Source organism: Sorex fumeus, unplaced genomic scaffold (genome assembly GCF_029834395.1).
Source record: "Sorex fumeus unplaced genomic scaffold, SorFum_2.1 ptg000129l, whole genome shotgun sequence".
Taxonomy (NCBI): domain Eukaryota; kingdom Metazoa; phylum Chordata; class Mammalia; order Eulipotyphla; family Soricidae; genus Sorex; species Sorex fumeus.
This window is the reverse complement of record NW_026606186.1, coordinates 1,101,078-1,119,275: the sequence shown is the minus strand read 5'-3', so window position 1 is coordinate 1,119,275 and position 18,198 is coordinate 1,101,078. Positions and strand designations below refer to the sequence as shown.

General features: G+C 41.8%; 1 protein-coding gene across 1 annotated transcript in view; it reads right to left on the bottom strand.

Moving 5' to 3' along the window:
• Nucleotides 1–5,639, bottom strand: part of DCBLD2 (discoidin, CUB and LCCL domain containing 2) — a 66,355-nt gene extending 60,716 nt beyond the window's left edge. Inside the window, exon 1 of the mRNA XM_056138597.1 lies at nt 5,099–5,639. Within this exon, the coding sequence (XP_055994572.1) occupies nt 5,099–5,288 (190 nt within the window). The 5' untranslated portion in view covers nt 5,289–5,639. The remainder of the gene's footprint in view (nt 1–5,098) is intronic.
• Between the last annotated feature and the right edge of the window lie 12,559 nt (nt 5,640–18,198).

Sequence of the window (18,198 nt, the reverse complement as noted above, 5' to 3'; positions counted from 1 at the left end):
AGTAATGTCTCCATCATGAGACTTGTTGTTACTGTGTTTGGCATATCGAATACGTCACGGGTAGCTTGCCAGGCTCTGCCATGCGGGCGAGATACTCTCGGTAGCTTGCCGGGCTCTCCGAGAGGGGTGGAGAAATCGAACTCAGGTCACCCATGTTGGCTGCGTGCAAGGCAAACGCCCTACCGCTGTGCTATCGCTAATTACTTCATAAATAAGAAATGTTTTGTAATGAATTTCTTTTAACCTTGAATTGTCTTGCTGTACTTTGTATATGTTTACATATTCTAAATTCACCTAACTTGAACATTATTTACACTTACAGAACATAAAATCACTATTAAAATTACTATCACTGTCACTGTCCTCCTATTGTTCCTCAATTTGCTTAAACGGGCCCAATATCATTGTGAGACTTGTTAAGTTACTGTATTTGGCATATCAAATACATCACGGGTAGCTTGCCAGGTTTTGCCATGCTGGCGAGATACTCTCGGTAGCTTGCCGGGCTCTCCGAGGGTGGGGGGGGGGGGCGGGAATCGAAGGCAGAGGAATCAAACTCAGGTGAGCCAAACGTCCTACCCGTTGTGCTATCACTCCAGCCCATTAAAATTACAATCATATAACATACAGGCATGGGGTTATGGAATAGCCAGGAACACAAACACTGCCAGTTAATAAGGGGGCAATAATATCACTTAAGTCTCTGGTATTGAGTGCCTATCATTATTTGCATGACATTTTAAAAATAAATAATGCTAAGGCTATAAGGTTGGTATGAAATAAGTGAAAATATACAAGCCATACAAGAAAAACTGAGGCTGCCTCACTTCATACTTTGACAATGACATTAAGCAGATACTACTACCTATGTGCCTAATCTTATTTCATGACATTGCTCCACATCTCTCCAACTAATTAGAGACTTTCTATTCACAAGCATCCAATAATTCCCACTATATCCACCTGAGCTTTCACATCTCAGGTTCATCCTGTGTAGTTTTTGTTTTTTGGGGGGAGTCTGAAGTTTAAAATATACCCCTACAAAAATGTGGCATTATCTTTTAAGATTATTTTCTTACTACTTGCTTACTTACTAGACTGAATAACTTGTCATTTCAACTTTTTTACTTTCATTTATATCATTCTATTTTTTTGTTTTTAAATATCTGTTTTCTAGAATGAAACTCGGACTATCAAATATAATTACTATCTCCAGAGGGAAATAATGTTTCCTCTTTGCTTCATGCACTGGGAAATCTACCTATATTTTGTTACTATAATTTTCTGATTGTTTTTATTTACTAGTTTTTAATATGTAAATTTTTAACTCTGACCACAAGCATAAGCGCAAACATGCTATAATTCACAATTTCACTGTGCAAAATTAATCAGAAATATCGCGGGTAATGGATGCTTTGATTTTTTTATCACTAAACAAAACTATGTGTAAGAGTGCTATGTTTTATCAGACTAAGACAAGACAATGGAAAAATTTAAATTAACCGAATGCATACATATTTAAAAGTTATTTGCAGAGAGAGGTGTTCTTCATTTTTGACAATTTAGATATTTCCATGCCTCACCAGCAAACAAAGCCATGATTTGCCAGAACATAATGTTCCATACATAATCGTGCCAAATATCACCATGGAACTGAATAATTCAAGAATATACCTGGCTGGGTTTCATTGATTTATTAAACCAAAATCAAAATCTTCACAAACATTCCACATTCTCAGGTATAAAAAAACTCAGTCGATTTTCTCAATTAACCTCTAGATATTTTACAATACTCAAATTAATGTTCTAACTCTGAAGGGAGGCAAGCCCTCCAGAAGACAAAGGAGGAAGTTGAGCTTCTGAAACAAGGTGATACAAATTACTAGGCATAATGTTAGTGAGACCTAAATTCATTCATAATAGACTCTCAACTTCCTATTTATAATTTATACAGCTGCAAATTTGCAACCAGTCTAAATTTACCAATTCAAATTTGGGAAGACTAACATTAAAAAAATGCTTTCGATGCCAAAAATATATACATTTTTTGAAGATGAACTTAGAATGCAAAAAGAAAAAATACACGTCATATCTATAATATGTTTATAGAGATGTGAATAGCTAAACTGTAAGTGTATGACTGAATAAGACCATTTAGAATGCATCTTTATTATGAAAAGCAACAAGTTTTCAGAACCAGAAACAAATTTTATTGAGCCACATCAAAAGAAAAATCACTGACAGCTGAAAATCTGGAGGGACAGTTATGTATGGTATTTACTGGAATAAGGACAGTATCTCCTGCTATTTGAAAATAATGCCTGAAAGACTGAAATAGAAACCCACCAACCTCAAGCATAGTACACCTCAATATATCTATTAAATGCAGCTCTACCTAGGTTGGCTGAGGGGGTAAAAATACCTATGTATCACAAAATTTATTTCAAGGAATATTTTTATTCTGACTACCCATAACTCTATCAGCTGAAAACTATTATTAGCTCCAGAAAATTTTCCTAAGACTTCTTATACAGAAAAACTCTGGTTGTATCCTAAATGTAGATATTATGAAAAGCTGGGTATTTCAAGGATCACTTTGAAATCAGACTTTTCACGAAGCACATGAGGGAACTAATAACTGTGGAGCATGTAGATGAGACTACTAAACTGGTTCAGGTTTGGGAATATAATTCCTCTGGAATATAGTATTTAAAAATTAGAGAATTCAAATTCCACACAATTCCCATGTTTTCAGGTAATCTTCAACCTAAGTTTATAAATACAACAAGTTCATGACTAACAACAATATAGTTCTATTATATTTTTCCCTTGGCAAAATTCCTGCCTACTATCATTTTAATCCACAACTCGTAAGGTATGTACTCTATCAATGTAGAAACTGAGGCAAAAGGAATTAAATGATTGAGCCAATGTTACCCAACCAACTTACAATTGGAAATCATGGTCTTTAATTCCCAGCATCATTCTTATTTTCAGAAAGCTACTGTGAGAGAGAAACATATTTATTTGTTAAACTGCTCTGGTTAAAAACTGAAATAAAAACCTTTTTAAAAGAACCTAATATTGCATGTTTAATTAAACCGGACTTGAGAAATTCTGAAAAAGATTAGAAGTTTCATTTAAGGGGAAAATATAGAACTGATTCTTTATTGTTTTAAGATTATTTTTAAAAAATATGACATAACACACTTTCAGATGTAGAAATAAGCAAAACAGTATTCCGGCGCCAAGGAGGCAGTTGGACTGATTGAGGGCATTCTTTGTATGCAGGAGGTGCATCAGTGGTCTTGGTTTGATCCTTGGGAGCACATGATCCCCAAAATATTGCTGACAACCCAGTCAGCAGTCCCCATTACAACCAGGTGTAGCCCCCAAGTCAAAAATAAACAAAAAAATACACAATATTCTGCTTGGTTATAGTATTTTCTGTATGAAAGTATATGTGTATGTGTTTTCTTATGTTTGAAATGAGTTAACAACATCAATCTCAGATTGCTGTGGATTCAATTAATACACATAAACCATTGATGTGCCCGCCATAAAATCCGATCAGTTTTACCCATTTACTAGATGAGCTTGGTTTTCCTCTACCAGGAAGGGAATACCAGGATAGGCTCTTTAACTTAAAAGGAAGGAAGGACTTAAGATTTTATTTTACTAAATGCAGATACTAAAGAATTCACTGATGATTCACTCTCCTTGAAAAACGGAGTAAAAAGCATCTACGTTGTAATTTGCTGTATGATTTAAGGTCAGTTTGCTGGATGTATTTTTTCCCTTACCATTGTAACTATTTCCACAAGTGCTTAACAATGTCTCAGCATCTTTCTAACGGCAGGTTGAGGCCGTGACTCCAAATACTTGACTGAAAATCATGAGAGCAACAACTGAAAGAACAGAAGCTCAGTGGAAAGAAAGAAAGAAAGAAAGAAAGAAAGAAAGAAAGAAAGAAAGAAAGAAAGAAAGAAAGAAACTCTCAAGAAGTAACAAATCACGGACACTGGTGGAGGGATGGGTGTTGGATCATTGTATGACTGAAACCTGATCTTAAACAGCTTTGTAACTATGTATCTCACGGTGACTCAATTTAAAAAACTTAAAATTAAAAAAAAAATCAATCCGTAGCCTTCTCGCTGCAATACAATGGAAAGCTCAATGAAAAGATGTGTTCAACAACTGATTCGAAAAACAGTATCTCACTGCCTGAAAATAATACTAAAGAAGGGGTGCAGGGAAGTTCTGCCTTCTTTTTTTCATAGTAAAGGTTTTCGAGCTTCGAGGGAGGGGGGGCAAGGGGAGAGGCGGAAGTTTGGTACTTCCAAATGGGTTTAACCCGTTCAAGGAGGAATGCTCCCGTTTGGGTCCCCCGCCCCCCCATTAGCCCCTACCCCACTAGCACGTTGCCCTGGGTCTGCCTAAAGCACCATTCCTAAACAACAGGCTGGAACTGTAAAGGGCTAGTTCTGAATCCCGAACTTGGCCAGAACGCAGTTCATCCTCGGGTTGCATCCGAGCGACTCTCCCCAACGATGCTAATGAACACTTCCTGACTTCCCTGGGTATCCGACAGAGTTCCTTTCCATGCCTTCCTCCTCCGGCCATCCGACCACTGAGCTGAACTTTAGGGCCAATCGCAGCCCCCAAAACTTCTTCCGCGGCATCTCTTGAGGAGCAAACAAAAAAGGCGCACCCTTCCCCGCCCCGGGCCTCCCCCTCCTAAAACAAATAAATAAATAAATAAATAAATAAAAGACTGTGGCTTCGCAGCCGAGTCTCACTTCTTTTCCTTTTCAGAAAAAAAGAAAAGAAAAGAAACGGGCTCGAGCACACGAGCCCAGCGCCACCAACTTGAGGTTGCAAGGAGCCAGGAAGCCCACCTTGGCCTTTTCCCCAAAGCCGGGCCACGCAGGGGGAGAGCACTGTCGGGAGCATCTTCTCCCAGCGAGCCTGCAGATTCCGCTCCAGGCCCCGGGAGTTCCCCCCACCCCACCCCCGCGAGTACTCCCACGGAGGCGCCCCCAGCCTCGCGCTCCATCAGCCCCGGGGGCGCCGCGCACCGGGCTCGGGGACCCCTCACCTTGCTGCGCCCGGGCGTCTTCGAGCAGCAGGAGCAGGAGCAGCAACAGCAGGAGGGCCGGAGGCATGGGGAAGGAGGAGTTGGCGCGGGGAGGGAGGGGGCCGGGGCCGGGGCCCGGCAGGGCGGCCGCGGCCCAGCCCCGGACCCCGTGCTCGCGGCAGCCGGCTCTCAGCACCCGCCGGCTCGCCATCGCCGCGGCCGCAGGGCCGCCTGCATAGTGCGGGCGCCCGGGAGCCCCGCGCGCGCGGGCCGTGGCACCGGGCGAGGAAACGGCGGCTCCTCGCCCCGCGCCGGGACCCCCTCCGCCCCTCCCACGGCTCCCGCCGCCGCCTTCTCCTCCTCCTCCTCCTCCTCCTCCGTCCCTTCCCTCCGCTCCCCGCCTCGAGACCCCAGGCTGGAGAGCAGGGGAGGGGACGGAAGGACGAGGAGCGCTCGAGCAGCGGATCGCGGCGGCGGCGACGGCAGCAAAGCTGCGAGGAACGCCCGCCCGCGCCGCGCTCCTCGGCCCGGCCGCTGCTCCCAGCGTCCGCCCCGCGGCTCGGGCTCGCTGGCAGGCAGGCAGGCAGGCAGGCGGGCCGCTCGCTCCCTCGCGCTCCCTCTGGCGAGTTCTGGCCACGCCTCCTTGGCCGCCGCGACCAATCAGAGACCGGCTCCCGTCCGTCTCCCTCCGCACGGTCCAATCAATGTGTTTTCTCCCCCGGCCGGGGACCCGTTAGCTCCCGGGCTCACTCCCTGGAGCTGCACCAGCCCTCGTTTCTCTCCTCCAATCACCTGTGGTCTTGGGAAGCGTCCCACCCGCCCTTTCCCAGTCCAGGTTCCTCCCCTCCACCCCCGAGCTCGGGCCCAAGGCGCACCCCCCCTCATCCCTCCCCGCGCGAGCGCCTGTTATTGTTGGGACCCGTGCCCGGGCCGATCCTGCAGAGGCGGCCGCTCGCTCTGTCAATGACTTCCGGAACTTCCCCCATCCCGCTCTTCCGAAGCCTCCGGCCCAGCGTGCTCATTGCTCCTCCCCCGCAGCACATCAGGCCACTCGAGGAGGTGGGAAACCTGGATCCTGCACGGTTTTAGCGAGAGACTGCGTCCGAGGGACCTTCTTAAATCTTTAAAAACAGAACGTGTTCTTGATGCACTCTCCAGCCAGTTGTTGCAAGTAACTCCGCGTTAACGGATTCAGTTGTCCGATTCTTAAAATTTGGGTTTTTCCTATTTCGTCTGCCTTTTACTATATAGACTATGTGATGGGAGGGAGCTCCAAAAAAAAAAAAATACGTATATAAAGCATCCGTGGCTTAAGACAATTTAAATGTAGTCATCCATTCAGACATTCTATTTAGAGCTGCGGCGCACCTGCTATACTCCTGCTAAACCCTGTGCTAAGAGTTGTGGAATTTACAAGCATAATAGAGCTCTTCCAGAACCGAGTGGTGGACCGGTTAAGGAGTGCATCTTAGAAGGATGAAGGAAGTGGAGTGAGGAAAAGAACTGCTCTTGGGACAAAGAAAACCCAAGGGTCTAGATGGTATCTGATTTTAGAGAGGAGAATGGTGCCATCCATGCCTGCGTGGCTTTGTGTGTGGGGGCGGGGGGGAGGGGGTGGGGGGGAGGGGGGTGGACGGAGGTGGACATTGAGCCACACTCAACGCAGCTCAGTGGTTACTCCTGCCTCTGCACTTGGTAATTACTCCTGGCAATGCCCAAGCAATGCTCAAGAGATCATAAAGGATGTCAGGAATCTAACCCAGATTCGAATAAAGTGCCTTACCCACTGTAATATCTCTCTTGCCCTCATCCTGAATATTTTTTTAAGACAGATTCCAAAGAGTAGGAAGATGTTCTAGCAAATACTAGAAAACTGGAGGAAATCAGCAGACTGTGTGGCCCAATGAGTTCATTTGGAACATAGTGAATTTAAGATGTCCTCTCAGCATTTATAAGTATTTAATAAAGAGTTGGTTATTTTGATCTAAAACTCATGTTGAGACTACCTTGAGGTTTGAGGTGGGAGTTATGTATATATGTTATTTTCAAAATTGATTCATATTGATTAATATGCTCAATAAAAATTGGAGGGTTGGAAAGAACTCTGAAGATTATCTTTTTCAACTCCCTAACATGTCTCTTTATTTAACCCTTCTAATAAATTTAGAGGCTACCGAATGTAACCTGCCCACACGGCACAGTCTGGCAAACTCCCCGTGGCGTACCCAATATGCCAAATACCAGTAACAATGAAGGGTCTCATTCTCCTAACTCTGAAAGAGCCTTGAATATGGCACTTTTTAAAAAAATCTCAGGGCTAGGACGAAGAAGACGTTACTGGGGCCTGCTCGAGGCAATCGACGAATAACAGGATGGTTGTGATTGATTGGTTGAATAAATTTAATCAATATGCACTTATTACATGCCATTATACTTTAGGCTGATAGTAGGCAAGGGCTACATAATGTAGAGGAGCCGACATCGCAGTGGGGAGGACACATTGTAATAAGTCCAATTGCTCTTGGTGTCTGTTGTTTGAACTGGAGCTACAAGACACAATAGGAGTTCGAAGAAGCATAGGGCAACTATAAATGCCAGTTGAATATTGCATAAGAAGGCAAAGGTAGAAAGGTGGTCTCAGAATAAGCAAAGTAGGCTGGATCACGGGTTCCGTGGTAAGTGGTATTATGGAGCTGAGTGGGATTAATGTTTGCTGAGTGAATGAGAAGAGCTGAAAGTCTGAAAAAAGTAAGACTGCAACTAAGGCGTTATACTTTATTTTTTAACACTGGGAAATAACTAGGGCTGGATTCAAAAGATTTAAAGAATGTCATCAGATCATCAGATTTTTATTTTAGGGAATTCAAACAGATAGGAGAATATGGGAAGAATTGGGGTTAAAAAAAGGCAGGACCAGGGACTATAGAGATAATACAGTGAGTACGGTGCTTGTCCACTGCCATTGTGTTTTCAATCCCTGGCATTCCATATTATATGATTGATGTCACTGTTCTGAGGGTCACTGGCCTGCCCATGGTGACCCAAGGGTCCCCTGATGTGTTCAGGGCCAATCACCACTACCCCCCTGGCTGGCTGACAACAATGGACAAAATGGGGCCACCAGGCTGGTTGGTAATGAGCGGCCATTTATTCAAGTCTCACAGCATTAGTTATAGAGAAATCATGGGGGGAGCAATTATTGCACATAGATGTGATTGAACATTATTATAAACAATGAACAGATGTAAAACACCCTTCCTTCAGGGGAAATTCTTCTAGGAGATTTACCCAAGGACAAAATCTCATCTAAGGGCTCAGCACCCAAGTTCCCTACTAGGAGATTCACCCAAAGGTGGAATTCCATTTACAGGTATATAGCTTTCTCCCTTCCTTAGTTAGTAATCTATTTAAACAGTAATCTTAAATTTATTTCTTGTCATTTTGTATGGACACAGTAAGAGATATATTAAATTTAAAGGGTGGCTCTTCCTGGGGACACCTCGCTATATATCCCAGACTACAGTCGTCAGACCCAGTTAGTCTTTCCTAACCCCAGCAGGGTCCTAATTCAATCACCTCTTTTTTGGGTCATGACAGTTTGTTCCATGACTGAACTCTTAACTTCTTATGGTGCTTAGCTGATCCCTTTTCGAATCCAGGGTAGCTTATGGTTTGCCCTAGGTCTTTGTCCCTCATTGGGATCTCCCCCCATTTGGGGGGTCTTAGGAACTAAGGGCAACTGAAGCTTACGTCAAGCAAATATGACAAATGGCCAGAAGTAAGTATTATTTGGAATCAATTAACTCCCAAGTTATGAAAGCCTAGCATGAACGGTCTTCCTGGGTTTATAAAAAAAAAAATACATTGCTCTAAAATAAGCTATGGAAAGGACATAAAGGAGAGAGAAAAGCAATATTTCACTTACATACACAAAATCCAGAGCCCTCAGAAGAATTTGGCTTTACAAGTTACAGGGGATATGTTTGGGGATTTAGGAATATATGTGATTAACAGGTAGAGGAAGAAGAACACAAAGGAGAAGTTAAGGATAAACACAAAGGATTGGAAGTGCCTGATAGAACTTGGATGTGCCTTGGGAACAGGAGCACTGTAGTAGGAGTAATTCAATAAGCCTAAGCTCCCTGCGGGATGAGAAAAGACAAATCAAAATTAAACCTAAAATGCTTGGAATTATAATCCAATGCCATATGATCCCTCAAGCCCCTAAATATAGTACCAGGAGTGATTCCTGAGTGCAGACTCAGGAATAAGCCCTAAAATATGCTGGTATGGTTTGCTTCCCCCTAAAAAGTACTGGAAGTTTGAAGTTGTAGTTTGACAGCAAGTCAGAAGGTTGGTTCAGTGATTTGTATTTTTGTGTTAAGGAGAACTACCTTATCGGCATAGGAAGAAAATTTTTTAAAAAATTTTCTGTGTTAATGATTGTTTAAGTGTGAGGAGTAAGGAGGACTCAAGGAAGACACTCAGGTTTTTAGAAAGCAATATTTTCCACGCAGCAGAGGAATGAGAAAAGGGAACTAGTTTACATGAGGGAAGAAATCGAACAGCAAACCACACACAAACATGACTGGGGACGGCAAATGTGATATGTAAATGTAACAAATGAACAGTTGGAAACTGACTTCTAGTAGTTCTTTGAGACAACCCATCTCATTTGTCAGACAAAGCATCTTAGAGGTTAATGAATGATAATCTTGAGTTCACAGAGGTGGTGACACAGTGAGATATTCTAAATCTTCCTAGCCTTATCTTGTCTACATAAAACTGAACCAAAGGCAGAGAATTCACCTGCGAATTAGTAAACTTCCAAACACCTTTGTGGGATAGTCTAAACAAGGGTTAATGCACCTGCGACTTCTTATTGATGAGAAAAAGATCCAGACTGTGTAGACATGAAGCAAAGGATAAGAGCACTTGCAGTTTTTCCCTTTCCATTTTACTGACTGGCATTTTTCAAACTTCTTTAAAGTGAAGAATAGAGAGGTAAAATATTCTGAATGAGGTCAGTGTCAAGAGAGCTTACATAAAGGAGGCAAGGAAAAAAATCAAAGTTGTTTTTAAAGAGGGATATTGAAAGCTCTTACTGACCGATACCGGTTAGCAATTTCTATCTTTTTATGCTTTAGCTTCCTGGGTTTTTCTGTGGAGATAAAGAGTATTGGTACTTTGGCCAAAGAATGCCTTTGTAAAGACTTTGTTATTGAATAGCACCGATGTGAGAATACGTTGATGCTGTTTCTAAATCCTGTTCCACAAGGATTTTAGATGCTACCTCCAGGACGTGGCCAACAGAGAAATCAATCCTTTGAACTTAAGTTCATTCCACATAAGCTAGTTATGTGTAAGCCAAGGCCAAAACCACTCATTGACCTATAAATGATTTAGTGCTTTGTATGAAGACTGTTCATGTTTCCTTCCAGTTTCTCATCACTGCCACTCTACTGAGTAGAGATTATTCTGAGATGACCAAAATCTCTTCCTGGGACTTGCACCAAAAAAGTATGAACAACCATTCATTTTAAGGACAATGTTGGATATAATGGAAGTCTTGTTTTGATAATCTTTCTTACTCCCTCCATTCTTCTCTGGCCAACTTTGTCCTCTTTCTTGCTGCCAGGACATGATGTTTTGAAGCGCTGATAGCTTTTTAATCATTGGCAACAATACCATTTTGGGTAAAATGGTTGTCCAAAACTTTTTTACCCACATCACCCAAATGGTTGGACCAGGTAAGACAAGATTCAAATCAGGACCAAAAGAGACAGGTCTGGAGGAAGCTATCAGCAGCAGGATACCCCCAAAGCTAAAGTCACCTAGTCAAAAGCTAAGGTCCAAAAGGAAGCCTAGGACTTGGGCCATTCCTACATAGTATCAAAGATATCTGAACTTTATGGTCTAAAGAGAGGACTCAAAGTCCTGGACCACTTGCCTTATATACTGCAGTCCTGGGTTTGATCTCTGGCAGCAATTGGTACCCCAAGCGACATAGTGAATGACCCCAAACACCAAACTGGACTTACCAGCACTTCTGGGGTATTGTGCTGCCCCCCAACAACAACAACAACAACAAACCAGGAGTTAAAGTGCTTGCCTTGAATGCAGTCAATTTAGTTTGATTCTCAGCACCACATACAGTCCCCTGAGCAACGCCAGGAGTGATCTCCAAGCACAGTCAGGAATAAGCCTAAGCACCACCAAGTATGGACCCAAATACAAAAACAAAACAAAACAAATCCATAAGGATTTTAGATGCTACCTCCAGGATATGGCCAACAGAGAAATCAATCCTTTGAACTTAAGTTCATTGCACATAAGTTAGTTATGTGTAAGCCACAGCCGACACCACTCATTGACCTATAAGTGATTTGTATGAAGTCTCTACACTAAGACTAAAGATTCAGAAAAGGAACACATGAAACAGTTATACATGTACCTCGAGGAAATTAAAATTTGTATCACTCCAATGTTTTTAACTCAGCACCATGCTAAATATTTACAGATAAATATAGTGCTCAATCTAAAATTTTAATTCACTGGCTATTTCTTCACTTTTTGTCTTTTCTTACTCTTTTTAATCATTCCTTTTTCTTTTTTAATATTAATTGAAACTTGTAAGAGTAAACAAAATGAAATTTATCTTTGGAGTAAAGAAAAACAGAAAAATTGTGAAAAATACTTCTGCTTCCAAATAAATCCTGCTATTTAACTATTACAAGGACAGTGGAAAAGAACCCTAGGCCAGTGCCTTTGCTGCCATTCATAAGGAAATGTCTGGATTTTAATGATATGATAAAGTAAGAATCACTGGCACCATATTTGCTATTAAATGTCTGGTAAATATTAATAGAACAGAAGAGTCTCCTTTAATATGGCATTTATACTGAAAACCTTGAGATTCTGGTATGTAATGAATCACTGGTGGGCTTTATCAGTGTGTATTTTTGGCAGGATAAAAGAAAAAGAACAAACAAGAATTTACTTTAGTGACCTTTCAAGGTGGGTGGGAGAGAGAAGAATGTAGAAGTTCTGAGGGAAATATTTCAGACTTCAAAGATCAGAGCCCTAGGATCTGGTTACTGCTTTCACAAGAACTTTTCCTTTGTCCTGTTGACTGTTGGGGGCAAATGTTTACAGTCAAATTTGTAGCATAGTGTCTGAGGTCTGAGTTCTGCTAAGACTTTCTTTCTTTCTGTGATCAAAGATGATTTGGATATATTTTATCTTGTAAGTTTTTTCAGATAATCCTTTTAGTCAAATCTAACTTTCATGTTTATTTCTCATATTTTATTGACATATCTAAACTATTTTCCTAGGTGTGTGGTATAGTAAACATATGATCCAGCATTAGGAACCTAATTAGAAACTATTCCATCTCTACTAGTGAATAGTGATAGTGAATGTTAATATTAAGATTAACATTAGTGTGGATGACATGGAAAGCTGAGTAAAACGAGTCAGAAGAAGAGGGAGAGATATAGGATGACTGCATTCTTTTTTTGATATTTTATATATATGTATATATGTACATATATACATAATGAGCCTAATATCCAAGGCCAGGGTAAACAGAAGCCAGGAGGTCTGGTCAATGGTTGGAAGCTTGTCTCAAGAGTGAAGGATCGGGGAGTGGGGGCAGCGGGGAGGGCAAAGGGCACTTAAGATAGAAAAGGAACCAACATGACAATGAACGGACTTTGGTTATTTTTGATTTGCCTCCTCCATTACAACTACCTTTTTCTTTCTGTGTATCCCTCCCCACCAATGAACACTTTTGCTTTTCCTGCAAACAAAATACATTTAATTTATTCACTCACTCTCTTTGGGTCAGAACAAGAAGGGATAGGCTTGATATTTTTGTCTAATGGGTATTACATGAGGATTTTGGTTAAAGTATGTGAAAACTGCCCCTCCCATCATCGTCATACCTAGAAATTACATAATTGATTGTACATAAGTGATTAAACTGAAAAATGGGCGGTGAACATGTTAGAGTAGCTGAGATAATGTGGCTTAGGAATTCCCTGGCTGCCTGCCCCCTTATTATCTGTCTGTATTTTTTTTTTCAGGGTAATCTTGGCTGGTAACAGTCAAGAACTAGATAGAGTTGGAATTCTATTCAGCTTTTAAGAAACTGAGTGATTTCATGAGAGTATGTCAATAACCTTAGACCACATTTTTGGACCCAATGTTCCATTAGAAGTGTGATGGTACTGGTGAGATAGTCTGGTGGGTCAGGTTCTTGCTTGGCATGCAGCTGAACCACGTTTGATTCCCAGCATTGCATCTGGTCCCTGAACACTGCTAGGAGTGAACGCTGCATACAGAGCCAGGAGGAAGTACTGCTGAGTGTGTCCACACAAAACAAATGAAAAGTTCAATTTAATCTCCAGCATAATTCTTGACTTCTGTAGGCGCCAGTTTCCCTCTCTGTAACAGAGGATGGTTGGATCTTATCATGGATTTAAATTTAGACACTGACACTGACACTACAATTTGTGTTCATTAAGCTACAGTCCAGTGTGAGGGCTCAAGTGTCTGGTGGTGGTATGTACTAGCTTTGAAAGTTGAGTGTTTTGGCTTGTACTTCAAGCCCCTGTACCCTGGGGCACGAATCTTATTTGCTTGTCTCTGTGCCTTTTTTTTTTTAGCTTATTTCCACTCTAGAGAAGCCCATATTCTCTCTAGAATAGTATTTCCCTTCTTTCTCTCCTCTCACATTCTCTAAGCAAGTTTCATTTGATTAAAACTACCTTGCTTCAAAACAAAACAAAAATAATTTGACTGTTTTTCCAAATTCTTTTGCTAACTAAATTCTAAGTCTTTGATTCTTATATTGCTACCTCCTCTACAGGGAGAGAATACAATAGACTACAGAATTCCTGTCAAGGAAAACATGGTCTGTGCTGAAATATATGCACCTGAAAAGGTGTGTTTTGGGGCCAGAGAGATAGTACAGCTGATACTGGGTTCGACATCCCTAACAATCTATAGGGCCCTGAGCGCTTCCAGGAGTAATTCCTGGGTGTAGAGCCAGGAGTAACCTCTGAGCACTGCCAGGTGTGGTCAAAACCCCAAACAAAACAAACAAAAAGATGTGCTTGGCTGGGAAAATGAAACTTCTGCTCCCTCTCTTCACATAAGCATTCTGAACTGTAGTTTAAGAGTGACCCAGTTGTTATTTGAATGTAGCAAGTTGAAAGTAGCAAGTACCTTCAAGCATTGAGAGTAACCTATCAGGAAGGAGATGGGGAGAGCAGAGGAGATAAAGCTAGCCAGAGATAAAAACCAGAAATGGGAACTGAAGAGCGATGAGAAACAGTGAAAGATTCCAGGAGTGAGAGTGCAGATGCATTTTGGGCTGGAGTGATAGTACAGTGGATAGAGATTTTTGCCTTGCACGCGGCTAACCTGGGGTTCAATCTCCAGTATCACATATGGTTCCCCCAAGGACCCCAGGAGTAATTCCTGAGTGCAGAGCCAGGATTCATTCCTGGGCATCGCCGGGTGTGACCCAAAAACAACAACAACAACAACAACAACAACAACAACAACAACAACAACAAAACACCCAGATGCACTGAAATTCTGGTTTTTGGAGTTACTGTTCTGTATGGCAATCTTCCCTCAGCCTTCCTGCCAAATGCTCCAGTAAGTCTCTTAACAGTCACTGCCCTGACTGCTGGGGTAAAGGAGGCATAAAAATCTCAGATGTGATAAATTGTCCTCTAACTTATTGATTCATTTGCAAAATAGACAGCATTCTCAGGATGTGAAATACATGTAGAGACAAAATATTCAGAGAAATCAAGAGACTCCTAAAACCTGAGGTCTTGAGACATTTCAACTCCCCACTGCCTTCTATTCTCTTGACCAAAAGAAGTCAGTGTGTGTTCCTACGTAAGTCAAGGTAAGTCAAGATGTTTAAATTCTTTTTTTTTTTTTTTTTTTTGGTTTTTGGGTCACACCCGGCGACGTACAGGAGTTACTTCTGGTTCATGCACTCAGGAATTACTCCTGTCAGTGCTCAGGGTACCATATGGGATGCTGGGAATCGAACCTAGGTCAGCTGCGTGCAAGGCAAATGCCCTACCCGCTGTGCTATTGCTCCAGCCCAAGATGTTTAAAATCTTTAAATGTTAAAACAAGGATTAGGAATTGCTGAGGCTGCTAGACATCTATTATACCAGAATAAACAAATAATATAATAAACCTACTTCTATTTTCAAATCACTGACGCTGTCCTCCCATTGTTCATCGATTTGCTTGAGTGGGCACCAGTAACATTGTGAAACTTGTTCCTGTGTTTGGCATATAGAATACATCACGGGTAGCTTGCCAGGCTTTGCTGTGCGGGCGAGATACTCTCAGTAGCTTGCCGGGCTCTCTGAGAGGGGCGGAGGAATCTAACTGCGGTCAGCCATGTCAGTTGCGTACAAGGCAAACGTCCTACCCGTTGTGCTATCGCTCCAGTCCCCAAATCAAGTTTTAATACCAAGACAAGTAATATATTACATTTGACAGATGTACACTATCACTTCGTAGTGAACATGCTGCACAAAGTAAAAATGGTATTATTCTGAAGAATTGATTTTAGAACAAGGTAATTCTTCTTAGACACACAAAGGAAAACATAATTTTTCTGACCGAGCTATTTTTTATGCATATTTTCAATATGTGTTGAAGGGCTATGTAGTCTCGGTATCAAAGAACTTAGTAAATAGAATTATTTTCTGTTCATATGACTTGCACTATTTACTGGGAAGGGCCTCTAAATCAATACTTAGGTAACACTTGCAGATCTGAAGACACTTAGATTTACCTGGTGACCATTGTACATACATTTGACAATACTCATGCCAAAGATCAAGTACAACGTCATTGGCCTGACAAAGATGAGAAGGCATCAACCACATCACGCCATTTTTGACACTGGAGAAGAACTGTTCCTTGGAATATGCGACAAAAGAGGCGTCGGTGGTGTCAGTGTCCTTGTCAACACGAACTTGACCATGAGCATTGATTCATTCAAATGCATAACAACCTGAATTGGACGATTACACTTGAATAGATGTGGCTCACTGCTGGCAGTTTCAATCTTCGTTGTCTACTCGCCAACATCCAATTATAATGAAGAAATTGACAAGTTCTACATGGAGCTGCAGAAGTTCTCTAAAGAAGACCACACCTTCTACAAGATCATTGTTGGTGATTTTAATGTCAAGATAGGACTAAGAAGATCAGCCGAAGAACTCCACATTGGGACCCATGGCCTAGAATGGGATGAACAAGGTGAGAGACTATCTGAGTTCATCATGTTGACCAAGACCATCCATGGTAACTTACAGTTCCAGAAGGCCGAATCTAAACAATGGACATGGGAGTCTCCCAGTGGAAGGTTCCACAACGAAATTGACCACATCATATTCAATCAATGGTTTTGCCTGACTGTTGTGGCTGTTGTCCCAAAATTCCAAATGGAATTGGACCACCATCTCCTTCGTGCAAAATTCTACTTCACTGAACAGGGAGAAAGGGTTTCAAAGTTTAAGAAGAGAACTCCCAGAAAGAGCACCAACTGGGAGATCTTTGGCACTATTGCGGCAACATGGGAAGATGCCATCATTGACAACACTGATGAAGAATACAATTGACTAGTTCAGAGATAGCTAAGAGGACGAAGAACCTTCGACTCCAGGTATAACTCTTCGATTCCACTATTCTTCTTGCATTAACATATGCCTCAGAGACCTGGGCCCTACGAAAACAGGATGAGAACACTATTCGGGTCTCCCAAAGAGGAATTGAAAGAGCTATACTTGGAGTATCACGCTTCACTCAAGTGAGAGAAAGAACCCAAAAACTGGTAAAAATGTAGAAAGAAAGAAAGAAAGAAAGAAAGAAAGAAAGAAAGAAAGAAAGAAAGACAAGTATTCATTACAGGTTGAAAGAAAAACATAATAATATGTGTATATTATTATTATTATTATTATTATTATTATTATTATAAAACAGGGTGATACCATTTCACTGAAACTCTTCAGTGCCACCCTCCAGAATGTCATGCGATGACTGGAATGGGAAGGAATGGGAGTGAAGATAGACGGTCAGCATCTACACCACGTCTGCTTCACTGATGACATTGTTCTAATATCACCAAACATTAGCCAAGCAGCACAAATGCTGGGCGACTTCAACTGTGAGTGGAAAGGTCGGACTACAGCTAAATCTCACGAAGACAATGTTTATGAGAAACGAACTCGTAATTGATGTTCCATTCGCTCTCAACAGAACAAACTCTCTGAATGCAACAGTTATGAGTTCCTAGGTCGAGAAGTCAACATGACAAATGTCCTGGCACCTGAGTTGCGCAGGAGGAAGAGAGCAGCTTGGAACGCCTTCAAGAGTGTCGAAGAAATAGCTAAGAGAATGAAGAATCTACGGCTCTGGGCACATCCCTTTGATTCCACTGTTCTTCCTGCATTCACATATGTCTCAGTGACCTGGGCCCTACGAAAAAGGATGAGAATGCTATTCAGGTCTCCCAAAGAGGAATTGAAAGAGCTATGCTTGCAGTATCATGCTTCACTCAAGTGAGAGAAAGAATCCAGAGTTCTGATCTCCATCGATGATTGAGAATCAAGGATGCTGTCTCGTTTGCCAAGACATGGAAAATCAGATGGGCCGGACACGTAATGAGATTTGGAGATGACTGCTAGACTAGAGCCTTTGTGGACTGGATTCCATGGGATGTCAAAAGATCATGTGGCCCACCTACAAGATGGTTAGACTTATTTGTCAAGATCCTGAATGATCGGTTTGAGGCTCTTCATGTTCCTGGAGCGAGCAGACGCCATTGAGCTATGCTAGCACGCGACAGGGACGAATGGAGACATTACTGGCACCCGCTCGAGTAAACTGATGAGTAACAGGATGTCGAGTGATCAAGTGATCAAGTGATCACTTTCTATAATGGAGAATGAGATACAGGATATTGGTAAAAGACCTTGATAATGGAGTCACCAAAAAGTGATCATAAACAAAAATTCATGGATTTTCTACTTACTTAGAACTCATTTGAAAAACTGATATTAATAGTCCCA